At 39.8% G+C, this 22,985-nt stretch overlaps 1 protein-coding gene across 1 annotated transcript in view; it reads left to right on the top strand.

The window, feature by feature from the left end:
- gabrz (gamma-aminobutyric acid type A receptor subunit zeta) overlaps nucleotides 1-21,491 on the top strand; it is a 43,630-nt gene extending 22,139 nt beyond the window's left edge. The window contains exons 3-10 of the mRNA XM_072667397.1: nucleotides 6,447-6,547; nucleotides 6,769-6,836; nucleotides 9,497-9,714; nucleotides 10,638-10,720; nucleotides 13,024-13,161; nucleotides 13,739-13,891; nucleotides 15,443-15,636; nucleotides 16,649-21,491. Coding sequence (XP_072523498.1) covers nucleotides 6,447-6,547; nucleotides 6,769-6,836; nucleotides 9,497-9,714; nucleotides 10,638-10,720; nucleotides 13,024-13,161; nucleotides 13,739-13,891; nucleotides 15,443-15,636; nucleotides 16,649-16,987 — 1,294 coding nt within the window. The 3' untranslated portion in view covers nucleotides 16,988-21,491. The remainder of the gene's footprint in view (nucleotides 1-6,446; nucleotides 6,548-6,768; nucleotides 6,837-9,496; nucleotides 9,715-10,637; nucleotides 10,721-13,023; nucleotides 13,162-13,738; nucleotides 13,892-15,442; nucleotides 15,637-16,648) is intronic.
- The last annotated feature ends 1,494 nt before the right edge of the window (nucleotides 21,492-22,985 follow it).

Here is a 22,985-nt window from a genome sequence, read left to right as displayed (position 1 = left end):
GAATAGACCAATAGAACTGGTCAAAAGTGTAATAAAGAGTTATTACATTAACAATAAAAAACAATTACCATTTTGGAGACACGAGGCACAGTCTCAACTGAGGAAAACACAGTTAGTTCTCACCAGTTGTCATGGCATGCTGAAGCTGCATCTCGTTTCTCATGTATCTCAGCTGGGATCGATACAGCAGTTCTCTGTGAGATGGTTAACTTTACTCCCCCACCACCTAGTGTGAACCCACAGGGGAACCAACCCTGACTGTACAACTGAGTTTGGTGCCTGTGTTAATCGTAGAGAAATCTTCCATTTGGCATCCGGATTCACCCACACAAACACATACTGTAATTAGTTTTCCAGATATTTTTAGATTCTAGCTGTAGAGTTACTGCTGAAAACAAATTAATGCATAATTTACAAAGCCCATTTCCACCCAGCATGCATTCCTGCTATATATAAAAAGTGAGCGCTGTGAGACGTCTTGTTTGTGATGGAGAAAATGAGCATGTGCGCACTGTGGAGAATATATAAACCACAGCCAGTGGCTTGTATGGGTCGTTGCCTTGTTGCCTGGATTTAACAGCACTATAATTAGGATAATAATGTGCTGGAGTGTAAAGTCTCAAACAGGCAGTATAGGTATGAGTCAGACTAGGGGTGGGCAACTTGGTGGTATCAGATTGTTGTTGTGTTAATTATCATCACAGTACACTCAAAATGCTTACCTACTGCATATTTCATTACAAAGAAACCAGCATTAGTTGAGATGCTCAGTGGTTTTGGATATGTCAGCAGATGATTGCTTTCAAAAATACTGTATATTGCCATCTGACAGACATTTGCCTGATGTTTCAAACCCATATTTGATGATGTATTTATTGATCTCCAGAAGAGAAATGTGTTTAGTTGAAGTTCTGCTACTGTGTTTAAATGTATAGAAAACAGAGTGACATGTAAAACATAATTTTTTTGCATGTAGGCCCTAGCTCACACCCTGCGCAAGGCGTGTCACAATGCTTAATCTTACACCCTCATCTCGGAATGAGGTGTGTTCAGGTAAATTTCTGGCATATTGCTATCTTGGCAACGGAAAATACAGGTGCGTCACTGACTGAAAACAATCTAGACAGACGTCAACAGTCATCGCTTTCTTGGCAGTAAATTGTCCAGGCTCCTACACCCCTGCTTGTTACATACACATGGACACACGGCAGTGCACAAACCCATAGCGCATACCAGTTGGAAGCTATGCAAAGTTTTACATCAACAATAAACCAAAATACAAAATAAAATAACATTGTTCTAGAGGCGAGGCGCTCCACCGCTTCAGCAAGCCTTCCATAACTGTGCACAATGCGCCATTGAAATAGCAGTCCGCCAAGGTCAGAGAATGGCAAGTGACACACTGATTGGTTTATTGTACGCCCAAAACACACCCATGATTAATTAGGAGACTTAGTAGATGCCTTTTGCGCATTTCGAGCCACGCAAGGTGTACTTTTCCCATCATTAGGATAGCAAATACACAAGGTTAATGGCTTACCTGAAGATTGTTAAAATAGAGCCCATAATGTTGAAGATTGCCTTTATTGCCTTTACATTTTTAAGCAAGATTAGAGTATAATTGTTGTTTTGTACAAATTTAGAGTGAAAAAAAGAAAGCAGCACAGGATGCATGCAAAGGGCACCCCAAGATATTTGAGGTTTCAGATAACCTTTACCAGGATGTCAGACCTTAATTATGCTTTAGGGCTACAGCTTGTTCACAATCATCATTAGGAAAGACCAGATGATTTGAAAGCTTTACAACTATGATAAGCAGTCATTGGCTTGGCAGCTGCCTAACACTCTGAAAAATAATATAAATTATTTAAATTAAATAAAATAATTAATGCCCACAAAGCAGGAGCAGAGTGTTAGAAGATGACAAGGCTTTTTAACCTCTTAATAATACTTAGGCTGTAATGAACGTCATGGAGCATAAGTGGTTAAGCAGCTGTTTCCTCAGTTTAACATGTGAGTAAGAAATGTCAGTTAACAGGTACAGTTAGTTGAGGTCTAGAAGACTATGTAAAACTTTCTGAGAGAAGTGCAGCGTGCAAAAGACAGACAGGAAGATTTTTGCAGTTTCTTGGATGGTGGCGCACTGTTCTACCAAGGTCAAATATAACCTTCATGAAAATGTCCCCAGAATAAAACCTTTCTTGCATCCTTGCCACAAGATTTTTGGCCACAATGAGCAAAGGTATGTTTGGAGAAGAAAGGGCACAACATTTCATGAAAAGAATACTTCCCCAACTGTTGGGCAAGGGATGGATCAATCATGCTTTAGGCTTGATTTCACTGGTAGAGATGAATCATTGAAATTCCTGAAGAATTCAATTCAGTACCAGCAAATTCGGAAAATGGCTTCTACAGCAGGTTACTTTTCCTAAATATACCTCAAAATCCACAATGGACTTCCCCAAAAGGTACAAACTGAACAACATCTGTGGATAGACCTTAGTATAGCAGTGCAAAAAAGACAAAAAAATCTCCTTTCACAACCTTTCACAAGAAGGAATGGGCAAAAATCTCACAAACAAGAACTGCAATACTCTAAATGTTACTGAGAACTGAGTTTTGCTTTGGGCTCATTTCTTTTTTTGTTATTTTGAAACTAAAAAATAGAATTTGGCTTAAAATATTATAGAAATGTGTCTGGAGGGGCATCTACATCTGTCCGGTTGCATGATAAAAAAAAACTGGTTTCTTTACTGAACTAATGACCTTTCTTCTGCTTAATTAGATGACCCTCGAGCCTCGCTGTTATTAATGATGAGCGTGAGGGAGTCAAGTCAAGTCGAGTCAAGTCAAGTCAGATTTATTTGTATAGCGCTTTTTACAACTGTTGTTGTCACAAAGCAGCTTTACATAATTATAACTTAATAAAGGACAGAGACAGAGAAGAAAGAAGAAATAACATGAAGGATCAAAGACCCCCGTGAGCAAGCCAAACGGCGACAGTGGCAAGGAAAAACTCCCTCAGAGCTGGAGGAAGAAACCTTGGGAGGAACCAAGACTCACAAGGGGGACCAACCCATCCTCCTCTGGTCAGAACTATTTAAACATTAATGATAAAAATTACCAAACCAGATACAACAGACAGTTAATAGTGGTGATATTAATAGTGGCAGACAGCCACGAGTCCATCTAGGTTTCAACACGGCCACCAAGCAGGCAGCAGCGGCAGGTGGGAGAGCCGCCGGTCCGCCATGGGTGGTGGCGGGTGGGGGGGCCCCGCTGGCCGGACTGGTAGGTGGCAGCTGGTTTGACGCAGGTAGAGGGGACCTCAGCGGGCAATCTTCCAGCAGGTCGGGCTGGATGGCCATTTACTCGGAGAAGATAAAAAGAGAAAGAGAGAGTTAGTTCTGAGAGGAATTTTATGGAGGGCGGAGAATGTTGAGCATCAGCATCAGAGTGTGTCTGACGACTCCGGCAGGGAGTGTGTGCTTGTATATTCCGCCAGATAACAAGTGAGTGTGCAGTAGAGTCTGTGTGTGTGTGTGTGTGTGTGTGTGTGTATGTGTGTGTGTGTGTATGTGTGTGTGTGTGCTTGCGCAGGGAGGTGGGGGAGGCTGAGGCAGTGCGTGTTAGGAAGAAGGCAGATACAGTGTGCCGAGTGCAGCAGATCGTGAGGGGAAAGGGAGCTGGTTAAGCCAGTGCTGCAGTCAGTAAGCTGCTGTGATGTTCCCCACGTGTTCTGTGTTGCCTGTGAGAGGCAGCCGGCAGCACTCTCTCCTGCTCTGCCCAGAGACACATAGCCTTTTCTATTCTTTCTAGAATATTTATGAGGGTGTTGTGTTGGGGTCGATCAGCCTTTTTTTTTTTTTAAAGTGGCTCTGTAACTCCTTCTGTGTGGCGCTATGGCGCTTCTTCAAAAGCTAAATCTCATCTGGAGCTCACAGACCCACTTCACTGCAGACATGGAGAGTCGTTCACTCCACAGGAGAGGGAGTGAGGAGAGGCTCAGCACACATAGAGCACAAAGAGCATGGAAAGCAATCCCGAGCACTGATTTTTGGAAATCAGGCTTGATAGACCAATCCATAATCCTAAAATGTGTTTCTTAGCAGTTGTTGCAATGTCGGACAAGCTTTAAATGACCTCAATAATCATCTTTTAACCTCCTGAGAGACTGTAGCAGCTGTTGTCGACATGTATTTCAGAACTTGGTTTAGTGTAGCTAAAACGTACTCCAGCTCTGTGTAGCATTTCAAACTGGAAACCCAACATTAGTTTAAATAAGAGTAAACCACTGAATAACACATAAACAGTTTACAGTTATCAGCATTTTTATTGACACACCCCAAACTCAGGGTTTATTAGAAAAAAAAGTTTCCCACTTGTTAATAATGTTTATGATAGCGTTCCCATGCACTCATCTTGTAAATACAATATTTCTGACTTAGCTTTTTGGGCATTAGTTATGAAAAGCAATGTCAGACATGGTTATGACAAAAATGACAAAAATGACAAATACAAATTAATGTAATGTGAATTCATCAAACATAACTTGGCTGTTCTAAGCTGTTATAACATGTGTATATAAATTTACACTCCATTCTATAATTACCCCACTACCAAAAATGGTGTTATGTATGTATTTTATGTTTGTTTTAAAACATGCCGTATAGTATATAAGGAGAAGTGCTTTCAAAGCAAGAATACTACCCATACAGAAATCTGTTATATGGCCATATATGTATATATGTTATGAAAGAGCATATATTTTGAATGTATGTTCATTTATATTGTATTCATATATGAAAGCATCATATATTGGACATGTGTAATACATGGATCATACATATGTTTGATCGGCAGATAAATACATAAATGCAGTAAACAGAATTAAATATGAATATTAGTACTGTATGAAATATGTATAACTCATATCACCTTTTGATATATTCTGAATCAGTCTGTTCTTTACATAGTGTCAAAAAAATGATGACTGTACCAATAGATCTATTTTTTGATTGATTGATAAATACATAAATGTACCAAGAAAAAGCTGACGGACTGACGTCACGGCTTGTGAATAAAATGCAGTTCCCTGAAGAGTGTTCTTTTAGAAATTGGTTGTGAAGGCCCTGCTTTATCAAATAGAAGCAACTCTGGCCTAGAAATGAATCGATTTACCTCGATTTTCATGAATCCCGTCGCACCCCCTGCAGGTATTTATAGCCTGATCGTCCTCATGCAACACCATTTGCTGGAGTCTGAAGTTACTACCACCTTAAATTAGCAGGATGACTAATTTTCAGTCTGTGGATCTTGAGTCCCATGTCTAAACATGTCCAATTTAAAACTGTAGGGCACATATGACAAATATTTGTTGGATATAAGGGAATTCATATGTCATATACCAGGTTAACTCTTGTTATAGTAACTTTAGGCAAGTAGGCTTTCTACCATATTTCGGAGCATTGCTGTGAGGATTTGATTACATTTAGTGATGAATGTTAGGTCAGGATGTTGGATGATCACCACCCCACCCCAACCCACCTCATCCTCAGCTTCACAACTTATTCCAAAAGTATTGGCTGGAGCGCCATCATTCCAGAGAACACCATTCCACTGCTCCACACATACATGCTAGGGGGCTTTAGACCCCTCAGACCCACACCTGGCATTCAGCATGGTGCCAATTGGTTCATGTTTATCTGCTAGAGAAGGTCCTATTCTATTGGCAGTGCCTCTCTTCGGGGACATGACAAGCTGTGTACATGCATTTGCATCTTTGTCAGCACTGGGTGCTACTCAAAGTAGCTGTATGTATTCATTTCAAGGGGTGTTCACAAACATTCGGACACATAGTGTTCCACTACATTCACTTTTCCAGGAGAACGTGTATATACGTGTGTACACCTTCTGTCATTTTTACAGAGAAGATTTTAATTGAAAGCCGGAGTTCAGAGAGAGTGTATGAGGGCAATGCGATTAACAGGGAAATGGTACGGTTGTGTTCTCTATCTATAGGCACTGGAGATGTACTCTTGAGGGGTTCCACCCCGGTGATAGTTTGGTAGCATTTTTTTGTCAGTGTATCCGTATCCCTTCATGCAGCCCTGGTTGCTAAGTAACAACAATGGTCGTGCTACTGCTGCTGAAACCACTTTTGATGGAATTCTTAAAATTGAAAAAATGCATGTGAAACAATATTATGGTTTCTTTGCTTTCCTCTTTTTTACTTTGCCAATTCTAAAAACAATAGAATGCTCTAGGTTGTGTTTTAGCGTGACTAACATCACAGCTTTGATGACTTACAGCCAAATCACAGCCGTGATGTTTGCAATGTAACACTCCCTCTTGTGTTCCATTGCTTTAATGCAGCATGATGAGAAAGGGCAATAACAAGTGTTTCCATGTTTTGTGTGTGTGTGTGTGTGTGTGTGTGTGTGTAGGATCATAGAGGGCTCAGGCTCCGGCGCTGAAGAGGTGCTGCCTCCCACCATTCAGAAACTGATGAAGGGATACAACAAGTACCTGAGGCCTTTCTTCGGCAGTATGGAAACTAAGCTTTTACATTTACCCACACAATTAAGCAACATAAGTGGATCTTTAAACTTTCATTTTCTCTAAAGGCTGTGTTAGTATTAAGCAGACAGAATAGAGAATTGCTTTTGCATAGCGGAAGTGCCTCAGGCATGAGCTAATGTAGTCCACTATAGTGATGCTTGTGCATTAGAGCTTGCCTGCCTCTAATTCTTTTTTTCTCTTCTGCAGATGGCCCTGTTACTGTTGGAATGAGTCTGGACATAGCCAGCATAGACACTATATCAGAGATCAACATGGTGAGATACTAACAGGTTGAAAACATGAAAAACATCTAGCCCCTCTAAAAATGATGCAAGGTTAAAGTATGTCATGTACAGTGTACCTAATGTCATACCTGCTAGATATAATATAGTAGCTAGAGCTAGATATAGTAGTATATCATTTATGGTATATTCCTAAAATATCATATACATTATAGCTAATATATCATACATGGTCTAGCATATGTCATATAATGTCTATTAAATCATATCCAGTATACTATTCAGGATAGATAATATACCATATATAGTCTAGCATATATGTCATATACAGCATAACTAAGAGATGTGATACAAGAAAATTGCTCTTATGTGCCAGCATGTATGTCATAAATAGCATAGCTGACAGATGTGAAAGAAGAAAATATAGGGCAGTATCAGACTTATCAGGAAGTCTGTTAGGAACGTTTAATGCTCTAAATTATTTTTTGCTGAATATTTTGCTGAATCAGAATCGGCTTGCTGTTCATTGTAACAAAGCGAATCCCTCTTGATTTACACAAATCACTTTTGAGTCATAAATCAGTTCACTGTCAGCGGACAGACTTACACCTTTGATATATATCTGAAGCTGAAGGCAAGGTTTTTAGTTTTCAACAAGTACATTTGATTGGACATTTTGGCTGTGTTAGATGCACACACTGCCTATCAAACATTTGAGGACACCTAGCTTTTCAAAACGGTTACATGGGCATTTTCTTTGTCTGACTGCCGAACCCTAACACACTAAATAAAAAGCGGTTCAGATCCTGCTGTTTTTCTGTGCAAAAACTTAAAAACAAAAGGAACAACAGACGAAAGCTCAGTCTTGGGAATAGAGCTGCTCTTCATGCATTTTATCTTCTTGTTTGGATGTCAGCACTCATCAGCTCTCAAGCATTTCAGCTGTTTAAGCTACCTTTGGGGCAGATGATTTTAAACTTGTACATAAAAATGTACAATATTATTTTAGCTAAATATTCATACTCAGGAAGACACAGCAAACATGCTGAATTGCAAAATATACCCAGAAGTATTAGTGAAATATTTTTGGAAACATTTCTTTTGAGATTATGGTTCATGGTCCCTTTGGTTCTTCTTGACATGATCACACAAGTTTTCAGAGCACTTTCATGCTGTGAGTCTCCGGTTCTGCCACATCCCAAAGGCAGTCTATTGGATTCAGATTTGGTGACTGGGAAGGCCACTGAAGAACACTGATCTCACTGTCATGTTCATGAAACCAGTTGCCTAAAAACAAGGCAGTTTGGGTTAGTAGAGTCATGCTGTTGGCACCCTATTCAGACCCTAGCATATGTGATCCTCAGCAGAAATCAAGATTCCTCAGACCAAGCTACCAGGATTTTTCCTGTCTTCAATTGAACAGTTTTGGTGACCTTATGCCCACTGCACCCTCAGCTTTCTGTTCTTGGCTGACATAAGTGGGGCCCACAATGGCTCCAATCGCTGTTGTATCCTATCTTCCTCAAGATGGCTATTTGTGGCTATTTGAGTTACTGTAGCTTGCCTGTCTGTGAACCAGTCCCGTTTGACTATGTAATCAACATGCTGTATTTGTCTGCAGAACTGACAGACATTTTGTTTTCTCTTTAATACACCCTTCTGAGAAAACTCCTAGGAGACCAGCAGTTATAGAAATTACTCCCCTCCAGATGAATCTGCTGGCCCGTATCTGCATGTTTTGCACACGATTAGCTGATTTGATAATTGTATGAATGAGTAGAGCAAACAGGTGTTCACAAAAAGAGCTTATGAGTGTATATAAACCTTTTGCTGGTATCTTAGTTTAACATACTATACTACATGTTACTATAACTGAAAACGAATCAACAATGAGTTTGTACAGAAGTCCCTGTAGTTACTGAGGAATACACCTTAGTGTTTAGTCTATCTGATTTGGTCCACATTTAGTCTAAAGTAGCCGTCTTTTATGGACCTATATCATGTAAATACTTTGATGAGAATGTTGTGTACAAACTCAAACTAGCCTTTCTGAACATAATTGCTGCAGTTCAAAAACTTCATATATTGACATCTTGGAAAAGGAAGAGAGGCGTAAAACTATTTTGACAACTGCTCTTGCAGCAGTGAAGGACTGCCGCTCAGTGTAGCATGAACACAGGCCGGGGGTAATGTGGTGGTGGGAGCACCACAGCAAGTTTAAAGTTGAAGTCTTTTAAATAGACTTTTCACTTTTCAACCAGATATCCACATGGATAACTGATAACATGGATTCTAATAAACCCCACTTACACTCGCATCCTGCTTTCAAGTCGGCTGAGTTTTTATTACGAACTGTGTTCATTAATTTAATTTTATATTGTAATATTCTGTAATTGTACTGTAATTATACCTTTCCATTACAGTGTGTTAAGTTATCTGCCATCTCTTTTGAAATTCTGAAGTGATTGCTTTTATTTTAACTGTATTAATGCTTCCTAATTTCCTACTAATTACTTAAATGACTTGATATTGTTGCTGTCCAAAGAAAAACATTTATCTCCAAAAGGGCAACTTTACAGGAGAAGGAAAAAAAAATTAATGAAAGTCAATGGAGCATTCAAAGGATGGAGAAAACTATAAGCGATATTAGACTTTTTGAAATTCATTTTTGTGTGTGTGTGTTCCTTTTTCAGGACTACACAGCCACTATCTTCTTGCGACAGCGTTGGACAGACGAGCGCCTGTGCTTCGATGGCAATAAGAGTCTGAGTTTGGACGGCAGGCTGGTAGAGCTCCTCTGGGTTCCTGACACGTTCATCGTGGACTCCAAGAAATCCTTCCTGCATGACATCACTGTGGAAAACAGACTGATCAGGATATTTCCCAACGGAACCGTGCTCTACGCCCTCAGGTCCACACACGTCTCTGACCGTCTCTCAACCTGTCACTCACTCATCCGGCTGCTGCTGCTGTTGTATTAAACATGAGTGAGGAAGAGGAGTGGGGGGGGGGGTGAGAGAAGACGAGAGGGTTTACCGTGAGGAGGACGTGGAGGGAGGGGAGCCGGTGATTGGGTGAAAGTAAGGAAGAGTGTAGAAGGGCAGTGAGGTGGGATGAGAAGGGGATAAGAGAGGACAGGACAGGAGCAGGCGAGGCACTGAGTGTGTGTGCGCATGCTGAGCAGCTGGTGTGCAGGATTAAGCTGGAAAGTCCCGCTACAGCAGACTGACTGTCATCAAGCTGAACGGCAGCATTAACACACACACAGTGATATATTCTCTCTCTCTCTCTCTCTCTCTCTCTCTCTCTGTCCCTCTTTCACGTCTCTGTCCCATGTCTCGCTCCCTCTTTCTCTGTCCTTCTTTTCAGTCTCTGTCCTGTGTCTCTCTCTCTCTCTCTCTGTCCCTCTTTTTTCCACGTTCAATCTCTGTCCCTCTTTTTTTAATCTCTGTTCCTGTTACTCTCACGTTCTCTCCCTCTCTTTCTCCCCTCTTCCTCTCACTCAGTCTCTCTCTCTCTCTCTCTCTCTCTCTCTCTCAGTATTTCTTTCTTTTACTCTCAGTCTTTCTCTCTCCTCTTTTTCTTTCCCTCTCTCCCTCTCTCTAGACTTCTTTCTCCTTCCATCTCGCTCAATCTCTCTCTTCTCTCTCACTCACACTCTTTATCACCCTCTCTTTCTCATCTGTGTCCCATCTCTCTCTCTTTCTCTCTCTCTCTCTCATTTTGTTTCTTTTATTCTGGCACTCTTTCTCCTCTTACTCCTCTCACTCACACACAATCTTTGATTCTTTTATGCTCTTACAGTTTTCTCTCTCTTTCCTTGTCTATCTGCAGAATCACTACCACAGTGGCCTGCAGTATGGACCTGACCAAGTACCCCATGGACAAACAAACTTGCACGCTTCAGCTCGAGAGCTGTAAGCCTCCATTATTTATTCATATGCTCAACTGGTAACTCACACTGGTTCACTGCTAATGAAGTGAACATAATGAATAGATTCATCTTTTATAGAGAATCATAATAATCACAAGGATCAATTTTTAGCTGTTGAGGAAAGGCACTTTGCTGGATCTAGCTGTCTTTGAAGTTTTTTTTGTCCATGTTTTACGGAGAGTGGACTTTGATCCTGCGGCGTTTTACTGTAGTGTCAGGCCAGAGTGATCTTCATCTCCTGCAGTGAACACACGCTGATTCACTAGCAGTATGAGAAAGTGGTGATCTACACACTGACCTTGGGTTTTGGCTTTGAACTGGAAATAGCAGAACAGAGTGCAATATGTACTGCAGGGAGACAGGTAGTCTTAGGTAGGTGTGACTTGCTTTGTGACATGGTACATCACCATGATGGAAATAATCATTAGAAACTGGGTGATCTGTGTTGACGAAGGGAAGCACATGGTCAGCAACAATACTCAAATAAGCTGTGAAGCCATTTAAGCCATAATTGTTTTCTATTAACAGACACAAAGTGTGCCAGGAAAACATTCCCCACACCATTACACCACCTCCACCAGCCTGGACTGTTGACACAAGGCAGGTTGGCTGCCAGATCTGCAAAAAACTAACCCTACCCTCTGGAAATGTGTTATGCTAGATTGCTTTCTGCAACTGTCTTCAACTGTCCAGTTTTGATGAGCATGTGCCAACTTCAGCCTCAGCTTTCTGTTCTTGGCTGACAGAAGTAAAACCTGACATGATCATTTGTAGCCCATTCGCCCTCATTGGAGGTATTGTGTATTCCTAGATGTATAGAGTGGTTACTGTAGCCCTTCTGTCAGCCCAGACCACTCTGGTCATTCTCCATTGACCTCTCACATCTATAATGTTTGCCGAATGAGAGACTGGTGTGCTGAAAATCCCAGGAGCTCAGCAGTTATAGAGATACTCTAACCAGCCTGTCTGACCTATATCTACATGATTTTATGTTTCCCACTGCTGCCATATGATGGGCTGATTAGGTAATTGCATGAATAAATGGATGAACAGGTGGCCCTAATAAATTGCTTGTTGAGTGTATATCAGTCGTAAAAGACTGGGGTATGCAAAACCATACAAACAGTGTAAATGTGCTTTAGGGAAGGAATAAAATATGAAATAAATATGTAAATAATGACCCTTTTATACATACAAACTTTACCAAGTCCACATCTCTAAACTAACTGTCAGTATTTCACTTAAAATATTAGTAGCTGTGAGCTTACGCACCATTTAGGTGCCACATATACTGTAGAAATTGCATCATGATGCAGGATTTTCCAAACACATACACAAGCCCTTGTAATCACATTAACTGATCCTGGCATACATGCATTTTTTTGTACAAGGGGCTTTTTCCATGTCCTTAAGGTACATTATGTGGGTCTGATACATTAACATCTTCAGCTATAACATTAACATCTGTCAGCTATATGCAGAACTGGTACACATACATCTGCACTGCCCACACACTGAACACCCAGTGCCACACTGCCACCAGCTCACCTCCCAAAATAAAGAAATAAATAACCCCCACAATTTTTACTTATTTCTGTCTTTCTTTCTTTCTTTCTTTTTTATTTATTTTTAAGCTCTGGGCAGTCATTTCTTCCTGTAATGCTTATGCAACCCTGTGGCCGAGCAATTTAAACATTTCTACCCAAACATTCGGGAGGATTCTGTGGTTTAATGGGAGCTGGTGCAACATGCCATATGCAGAAGAGATAAATAAGGAGCAGTGCACTGAAAAAGCAAGCGTGCTAAAGTTGCTTCACCCCTCACAGATCAATTATGGATGCCTCTTATCTTCGTAAAATACGCTTTGGCCTGGGGGATGGAACTCGGGCCAACAGCTCCTGCATAGGATGTGTTTTATAGGGTTCATGGAGGGAAAAGTGTTTCTTTAATGCACAAACATTGTGTGTGGTGAGGTTCGTGCAAGTAAAAACATCCCAGAGAAGCCTAAGATGACTAGACAGTGCCCTCTTCTGGTGGTCCCACAGTGCTACAAATTGGCAGTGAATTCTCTGGTTGGTGACGTTAATGTTTCTGGAATAATATTGACTTCTGTATGAGCTTAACCTATTACTAACCTGTATTAGAGCTGATTGAGTGATTTAATGTTGTAGTAGAGGAGCAGTACCATCAAATAGAACTACATGCATGGATACAGGGCATGTCTCTGCACTGGAATTATGCGATGATAATTGGTTTTTAATTGACACTGTGCTTTCATCCCTGCAGGGGGTTATAATGTGAAGGATGTGGTGTTCTATTGGACTCGGGGGAACCAGTCAGTTAGCGGGCTTGATACTCTACAGCTGGCCCAGTATACCCTAGAGGACTATTATACCTCGGAGTCTGAAGCTGTCTATGAGACTGGTATGTTCACATGCATGTACATATGAAGAAGATGGTATGTGAAGTTGGTAATCTGGGCAGTACAAGTATTAATATGATTATGATAATATGAGTGTATGTATGTATGTATGAATACAAATAAAACAAGTTATTGTCATTGTGTTAAGTTAACTATTTCCAAATCTGTCCTTGAGGAAACCCAGCATTTACAGTTATAATCCAATAGCTAGCTTATCTGATCAGCCCTTCATTACAGTAAATCAAGTGAACTGTTGGTGGAACTGAACAAACCCATACAGTGACTGGAGTTCACAGAAAAGTCAGCAACCAGACCTGTGTACTTCAAATTATGCTCTTCAAACCAATCTACCAACGCTTAACAACTAAAACCAGCACATTCTTCATAGTTTTTGCTGTATTTTTTTGTATGTTTTATGTCATAGATTCTTTCTACTGGTATAAAACACTCCTACTGCTGGTATCTATATAGTTATAAACATATATATGTATATTGTGTAATGTCATCATGATGCTGGATTTTCGTTGCTAATGTGGCAAATATGCAGTTTTAAAAAATATGTTTACTGCCTTTTTACAGGTAACTACCCAAAGCTCATCTTTCACTTCCAGCTAAGGCGAAGCATCCTTTACTTCATTCTGGAGACATATGTGCCATCTAGTGCTCTGGTGGTCCTGTCCTGGGTCTCCTTCTGGATCAGTCAGTCTTCTGTCCCTGCTCGCATCTGCATAGGTGGGTACAGAGTTTTCTCATTCTGGTGATCATAGCCTGAAATGATGTATCATTCAAATGTACAGTGTGTGTACAATTATTAGGCAAGTTGTATTTGAGAGGATTCTTTTTATTATTGAACAACAACAATGTTCTCAATCAACCCAAAAGACTCATAAATATCAAAGCTTAATATTTTTGGAAGTTTTTTTTTTTTTTAGATTTGGCTATCTTAGGAGGATATCTGTTTGTGCAGGTTACTATTACTGTGCAGAATTATTAGGCAACTTAATAAAAAACAAATATATACCCATCTCACTTGTTTATTTTCACCAGGTAAACCAATATAACACAAAATTTAGAAATAAACATTTCTGACATTCAAACACAAAACCAAAAACAAATCAGTGACCAATATAGCCACCTTTCTTTACGATGACACTCAAAAGCCTTCCATCCATAGATTCTGTCAGTTGCTTGATCTGATTATGATCAATATTGCGTGCAGCAGACACCACAGCCTCCCAGACACTGTTCAGAGAGGTGTACTGTTTTCCCTCCCTGTAGATCTCACATTTTATGAGAGACCACAGGTTCTCTATGGGGTTCAGATCAGGTGAACAAGGGGGCCATGTCACCCTTACTGGCCAGCCACGCTGTGGAGTATTTGGATGCATGAAATCATGTTTTTCTTGAACGATACCGACTTCTTTCTGTACCACTGCTTGAAGAAGGTGTCTTACAGAAACTGGCAGTAGGTCTGGGAGTTGAGCTTCACTCCATCCTCAACCCGAAAAAGTCCCACAAGTTCATCTTTGATGATATCAGCCCATACCAGTACTCCACCTCCACCTTGCTGGCGTCTGAGTCGGAGTGGAGCTCTCTGCCCTTTACTGATCCAGCCTCAGGCCCATCCATCTGGCCCATTAAGAGTCACTCGCATTTCATCAGTCCAAGTTTTTATATTGAGACATTTTGGACTGATTTATTTAGTTTAGTAGATCCTTTTTCTTAAAATGACTGTTTTATAGTGTGTTTAATATCTTATAATCCAGTCTGATTCACCTCCATGACAATTTAGCTCTCCGCTCCTTTAAAACACCGCATTTGGCTAATAGTTTTATATGGTTTCAGATATGTTCTGTTTTCATGTTCCACTATAAAATAGTTAGACACTGTTGACTCTCAACTCTTTTATTTACCTTTGAGAACGTCCTTACTGCTGCTGTCTGGGAATGATGTCTGGCGATGATAAATGGTGCCTTAAAGAAGCCATAAATCATGCTCTGAAAACCTTGGTTAACATAAAGACTGAAACTGGTTTGGGTTAAAAATAGCAGATACCCAATCCATTATAACATATATGGCTCATCCTCGATTCCTGTTTACTGGAATGGAGCATTCACCCATCAGTTATTATTACTATTATTATTTTTATGTTATTAATTCCTTACTTTTCCAGTCAGGTAAATAGTATTTGGTCCGTTCATTGGTTTTGTATAGTAAAGGAAAATGGCATGGAATTTTCCTTGTGTTGGACTTTTCTTCTTTGCCATCTTTATTTATCTGCAGGGGTGACCACAGTCCTAACCATGACAACTCTGATGATGGGGGCACGCACTTCTCTGCCCAATGCAAACTGCTTCATCAAAGCGATCGATGTGTACCTGGGCATATGCTTCAGCTTCATCTTTGGAGCTCTCATTGAGTATGCTGTTGCTCATTTCTGCACTTTGCACCAGCCAAATGCAGCCAATGCATACATGGTAAGACCTGATTCTTTTTTTTTATTTTTTTTTTATGAAAACTGATTCATTTTTATCATCATCATGAAATCATTACAAAATGTGTCTTTTTCTAGATCACAGTTTTTTTGCCATTACTGTCGTTTTCACCACCATCACCATCATCATCATTACAGAGTGTTGTATGCAGTAGTTGCCTCTGTAAGTGTTATTTTGCCTAAACTACATTAGCTATTTTTTAAAAGGCCATGTCATTAAAATAAATGTCCCCTTCCCTTTCTTTGGGAGCTTATTTTTTATATTGTTTAAATGTTGTTAAATAATGTTTAGAAACATCATCACTTCCATGTTCATACAATGTATATGTGGAAGCTAAGATGCAAAAACAGCCTGTTTTGGATGATGTTGTGCTGTCACAACATAAACAGTATAGTTTTCTTTATTTTAAACATAGCATGATTTTTAAAATGTTTAAAGTTGTTTGAAGGATGTGACCATTCTCAGTGTATAGAAACAATAAGTCATATTCAGTAAACATGGTGGTAATGATGCCCAAATGTAGACCAAACATCTCAGATTCAGAGCAACAAGATCTAAAACAAAGAAGCAAAAGTACTATTTGGCAAGAATACAGATTTAAACCCACAAAAGCACAAACACACAGAGCAGCAGTGTGTGGCTGGTATATGTGGATAGATAGATAGATTAACACAATCTGTGGGTGTTGATGTGTTTTGGCTGTGTGGGAACACTAATCAGCAGATACAGTATATGGACAAGGGTATTAAAAAGAGTTTATCCTGCTTTTGTTAGAGTAACTGTCTCTACTCTCCTGGGAAGGCTTTGTACTAATTTTTGCAGCGTTGCTGTGAGAAAAATGGTCACATTAAATTTATTATGTAAACCTGCCCAAACATCATTAGTGGGCCTCGGGGACAACATTAAAACACAAAAACAGTATAGAGCACAGACTCTTTAAAAGTGTGCATTGTGTTCACAAGCTCTTTGGTGTGTGTCTCTGTGTGGTTATCAGTACGGGCAGGAGATGCAGGAGCGCGAGGATGAGATGAATGGAATCGTCACTTCCATTGGCAGTGCTGCAGCTCTGCGGGCACGCAAGAGGGAGGAGATGCTGTCCCGTGCCGGCAGCACCAGCAGCCCCACTCCCAGTGACAGTAAAGAGGAGAAGACCTCCTCCCAGCCCCAGAGCGGCTGCGCCAAGTCCCTGTCAGTGGCACGCCGCATCTTATGCTTCCTGAACTGCTGCCGCGTGGAGAACCCGCACTACATTGATAACTACTCCCGGCTGACCTTCCCCCTGTCCTTCATCTTCATTAACCTGCTCTACTGGACCTACTACCTGTACTTCTAGTGTGTGTGTGTGTGTGTGTGTGTGTGTGTGTGTGTGTGTTTGTCAGCGTGATTGTGGCCAGTGTTGAGGAATGCATATTGTTGCTGTTGAAACAAGACCTTCTATATCCGAAACAGAGCCTTTTTGGAAGAAAGTGACTTTTCTTTAAAATATTATTTATAGTTTTAAGTGGTTCTTGGCTTGGACATATGGTTCTAAGAAAAGAACCTTTAGATGGTGAAACCTTGATACTACAGGTCTTTTGGACATCTGTTTCTGTAAATAACCAGCCATTATAATTTATTTCAAACAGTGGTACTCTGTGGCACAGGTTGGTTTCTGTGGTGAGATGAGTGGTACATGTCGGTTCCTATGGTGAGATGGGTAGTTTAGGTCAGTTCCTGTAGTAGGATAAGTGGTTTAGATCGGCCCCTATGGTGGGACGAGTGGTTTAGGTCCATTTCTGTGGTGGGATGAATGGTACAGCATGGTGTCTGTGGTCAGATGAGTGGTACAGATTGGTTTATGTTGAGGGATGAGTGGTTCAGATTGGTTCAGGTGGTGGGATGAGTGCATAATGTGTCTTTTTTAACAAGTTGCTACTGTGTTTATTAATGTGGACTTTTATGTTGGCCTATTATGTATGCCCTGTGTGTGATAATGAAGTTAGCAAAGCAAGCTTAAGACCGAATGATGTCTCCTCAGGTCTTTGCTTATGTAAAGTGAAAGTAGTGAACCTTCATGGTACACAATTTAAAGACCCAGGTCAACAAGCATGTCCAGTACAGCAGTTTGTTTTTTGACAGTGTGGTTGTAGTATTGCGCTTGTCTACTGAAAGGACAGGACATTGAGTGGACTAAAAATGAGTTTATGTCTTACTTCACTCCACAAAGTATTTAGTGTTAGAGACAAACACTTTCTTAACATGTAGGTTTTGGTATGAAAACACTTGGGAACTATAAAAAAGTCTGAAAAGTTTTTTCAGCAGTGGTCTTAGGACCTCCCAGACAGTCCACGTGGTTGCTCTGTATTTATATTTATCTACACTATATGAACAATTGTATTGGGAAGCCTACTTATTCATTGTTTCTTCTGAAATCAAGGGTATAAAAAAATGATCCTTCTTTTGTTGGAGTAACTGTCTACTGTCAATAGGAAGTCTACTGGAAGGCTTTCTACCATATTGTGCAGCATTGCTGTGAGGATTTAATTGCATTCAGCGACAAGAGTGTTAGTGAGGTTGTTGGATGATCACCATCTCACCTCATCCCCAACTCATCCTAAAGTTACTGAATGGAGCTTTATCCCCCTCTAGCCCACGAATGGCATTAGAATAAACAAAATTAGCAGCTTTTAAGAGGTTAAGAGGTTTCAATCTGAACACCAACAATATGTTTATTCTTCAACAGCTTTGAAAATATTAGGGTTTATCTGTACACAGCATGTGTTTTTGTGGATGCTACATGTGACTCATGCATGTAGTGTGTATTATTCTACTGGTTTTGTTGTGCCGGGTGTGTGTGGGTGGGTGTGCGCGTGTGTGAAATTTGGACTGTTGCAGGGTTGCGAGGGCGTATGGGTGTGTGTGCGTGGGCCCTGAAGGTGCACTTTCATGCCGGAAATACGTGGCCTTTGTTTTCCAGTAGAGCTTTACCTATACTTTAATCAAAGTCTTGAGCTCTGAATCGCAATAAGATACATGACATGTCTAAAATTTTCTACATATAACATGAGGAATTTATCAGTTCATTTCTTTTCATGTTAAATGTCAACAAATTTTGGTCAGAAGAGAAAAAAACAACAGCTTGAGCGTTTGTCTGAACTGAATTGCTTGCCAGCACTGAGCATATAATATACTTAATGTATTACAAATGACACACCGCAACGGAAGGGACGGGGAAGCAAAGAAATGGTGACTTCCATTAAATATACTGTAAACATGTAATCATTATGTATAACAGGGTCTCAGATGTAGTAATAATGAATCGCAGGACCAAAGATTTAATGTAACTCCAGTATTTATAAATAGAAACACACAGCGCATGCGAGCACAAGTTAACCACGTTGCATCATGTGGATGATTTCTGTTGTAATTTGAGCAGTTAAGCAGCCTGATGTTCTGTTTTGTGATTTGCTGCTGTTAGGAAAACATGCAGTTTCAGCAGGTGATTCCATACTTGCTGTGAGTGTTCCTTTAAGGAGTCGGGAAACTGTCCTCTTGTTGTGTTTTTTTCTTGAAATCTGCTACTTAATTATGCATGACCGTTAACGAGGCCATCCTACATATTGAACTGAAGTACTTTTAAGAGCCACATAATCCGGCGGTTGAATTTGAAATGTACAGATGAGCGATGAGAATTGATATATGAGCATAATTTTACATAAATGCTGCTCAAGAGGAAATGTCTGCATTTCCAAATGATGGTGTTTAGTTTCTTGTACATGATTAGCTGTATTTATTTAATACCACCTCTCCAGCACTATGTGTATTCTGTAGAGGGTTGCAGGGTTATGCTAGTTTTATGGCTTTTTGTTCCCTTCATTTACATACATGGACCTCTGTTTGGAAGCCCTTTCTTTAACTGTGAATGTCACACTTCTTACAGGTGGATAATAGTGTGTTTAATCTAAGCTGTACAGATACTATGTCTTCCTACTGCATTGAACTGCATTGAATTACAAATGCATTATTTATTATTACAGTTTCTTTTTTCCTTTCAGTAAATGCTGATTATCAAGGACTTTCCACACACTTCTAGATTAAATACTTCAGTAGTCATGCATGAAGGTGGTGTAGTGCAACAATAAAATAAAAAAATAAAAAAATAAAAAAAGAGAATCCATGTAGCTACAGTTTCTCATGCACGGAAGATTCTGCACCAGTTGCTCAGCAGTTTATAGGGAAGGGTATGTAGTGTGAGCTGCTATGCTGCTTTCATGCAAAATAGTTATTTATGTCTTTTAATATTATACTCATTTTATATGATCTACGATCTCTCATAGCCGCTTTAGAAGAACGGACAGGAAAATGTAGATCCACTCAGCAAGTATTATTCTGTTTTTCATTTTTTTTTTCAATTAAATAAAGCATCATGGCCCTTAAAGTCTCGTCAACCCCTTAAATCTGCATGTTATTAACTTATTAACATAAATCCTTATAATCCTTAATTCTTATTTTTCATTCATGGATTATTCAGTAATTAAGTTAGGAGTCAAGTCCTCTTCAGATAGACCTTAAACCAGTGGTCTTATTTCTGTAGTAGTAAAAGTAGCAGTAAGGTACAGTACCAAACCCAGCCTCCTGCTGCTTTGACATGCACAGCTGTGGTTCAGTGAACTCATGGCGCTAAAGCAGTGTTATTATACACACGTCAAAAACCTGTCCTTAAGCCGTGATTTTTGTAAAATATTAATTTAGATAATTATGAGTTTGAATGCTGCTGTCTGTAATTACTGACTCCCTCAATCTCTCATTCAGTCAAACACAAAAATCTCTCATCTTTAAAAAAAACTGTATAAATAAAAAGTATAAATAGTGCTTCTTTATACAAATTGGTTTATGTCTGTCATGACTGGCATCTCTTTTCTTTCAGGACGTAGATACATCAGTTCTGGCTTATTTGGTGTAATTCCAGTTCCAATGAATTACCCCATTAAAGCAACACTATGAAAAATTGGCATTTCCTGCTCCTGAGCTCCCCTTACTGTCAGGAAGTGTAATTTGCATTTTGTGCGACCACTAAAGAACATGTTTTTCTGGACGATATGAGAAAAACAGAACCATCACTGAAAGTGAAAGAAGGACATGGACTTATATGGCAGATTAATCGTACCCGAAATGACTCAGATATTACTCGGGTTATGCAGCGTTACACATTTCTCGTAAGTGTTGTCCTTCCCGATTTTTCAAAGTTACATAGTACAGCATGTCGAGCCTAGAGTAGCAACGACAGTGACACTATTCTCCCTTGTTTAGGTCAGTGGAGCATCAACATGATTTTGAAGCTGTTATTATAAGGTAGAAATTCTACATATTGTTGCTTTAAAGAGGCAGTTCCAATGAATTACACCATTAAAGATGCAATTGGTAGAAAAGTTAAAAAAAATTAAATATGCACATATACAACATCAGTGAAATATTATCGCTCTCAAAAATGTATCTCCACACAATTTTATGGGATGTTTATTTATCAAACATTGTTCACATAATGTATTACTGCTATGTTCAAATAAGGTGTGGAAAAATGGACACTTTTTTTGACAGCAATGAAATAAATATTCATTTCTGTCATAAATATTCTACATGAATAACACAGTTTTGTCCTTCGGTTGATGGACATAGTCCAGACACATCTTCAGACTCAAGGTAAACACTAACAAATACACAGTAAATCAATATTTAATATAAAATAGAAATCATACCCTGCGCACCTTTTGTATGTTTTAATTTCGTTTTTCATCTATTGTAATATATTCCTTGACCCACTATGCATGTAAAGTTGATGTTGCAGGGAAATAAAATCTTTTTACTGAGAAGTGAAAAAAAAAATGCAGTCCTTTTCTCTTGTGTACCCTGTTTCTTGTTCCTGTGTTAAAAACACAGTAAATGCACTGTGACCTGGTGAGCCAAATCCCCCTCCCTTAACACATAACCTCTGCTACTAAAGCACATCCACATGGTGGCGCTCTTGGATCAGACTCATAACGGATGAAACCTCGGTTCATAAAAAACATCATGATGATAAATAAATAAAAATGGAATCCATCAGCAGCAGATAATTCTGCTTTGGTCATTTTACTGTCAGAGCTGTATTGAACCTGTTCTCCTTGTTGCTGTATATTGGAGACATTCTCTAGGGATGCATTGTGGTTTGCAAATATTACTGGCTTGTTATCTGTTGCACCAGAAGCCTAATATTCACCCAGGCTGCTGCTTCATTACAAACAAAATGAGGATGTAGAATAAGTGGGAAGGTTACCAAGGCGATAATCAGCTCACCTCATCAGAAATATGACCCGTCACTCATACGAGAAGCGAATGCAGGCACACAAGGTGAAAAGGCTGCGCATGCCATCAGAGCATTAGCTCACTGTGTCTCCAGCTCACACCAAACTTCAATCACTATTGATTTATTGGTGATGGGTCCTAAACCACACAACAATGCTGATAAAATACAACAGCAGCATCTTTCATTCCAGTTATCCAGTGATCATCACTGTGTGACACATTGTAACCCAGTGTGCCTCAGGGACACAGCAGCAAAGGAGAAAAGCCCCAGATTCATTTCATACAATCATGGATCCTCCAGGAGGAATATTGGAGGCACATGCTGGTGCATTACTGTTTCTTTGTTTACGTGCTGCAGTGGAACTGAGAGAGGAGCAAAACCGCTTTAATGCACTTGAGTCACAACACAACACACTCTCTACCCAGATAAACCCCCCTGATCTCAAAACACTATGAGTCAACAGGCATGTATGGCAGTAGAGCAGTCCTGTGTGTGTACATGTGGATGTGTATATGGTAACACGCAGTGTATGTGTGTGTGCGCATGCTTGTTGTATGCATTCACTTAAACTACTGTGCTTTTAAAAAAAGCTATTTTAAGAGCAGCACTTCAACTAAACGCTGAGCAGTCTAACAGTGAGCTCTCATGCTCTCATACTCAAAGCTACCTAAACACTCTACTGTCCCACCGAAAGAAACACAACTAACATCACTTTGCACAGTGTGAGTGTGTGCTGTTTTTGACTTTGATTTGTTACAGGATTGGTTTTGGATTCTTTCGTTTTTTTCCCAGCAAGCAATCTGACTTGAAAGAAGTTGGACCCTAACGTCGAACAGATGTTTGAATGTCGAATTTTAGTCGAGAATGAAAATCAGGTTGTCATGAAAATCCAGCATTGCGCCTCGTCTATCAAGCAGTGTAAAAGCATTGATTTAAGATTAGCTGAACTCACTGATACCAGATCAGCATTCTTACTCAGAGAGGCTTGATAAAAATGGGCCATTTTTTA

This window comes from Salminus brasiliensis, chromosome 22 (assembly GCF_030463535.1).
Source record: "Salminus brasiliensis chromosome 22, fSalBra1.hap2, whole genome shotgun sequence".
Classification (NCBI taxonomy): Eukaryota; Metazoa; Chordata; class Actinopteri; order Characiformes; family Bryconidae; genus Salminus; species Salminus brasiliensis.
Note: the sequence above shows the minus strand (reverse complement) of the source record. Positions and strands in the feature narration are given on the sequence as shown.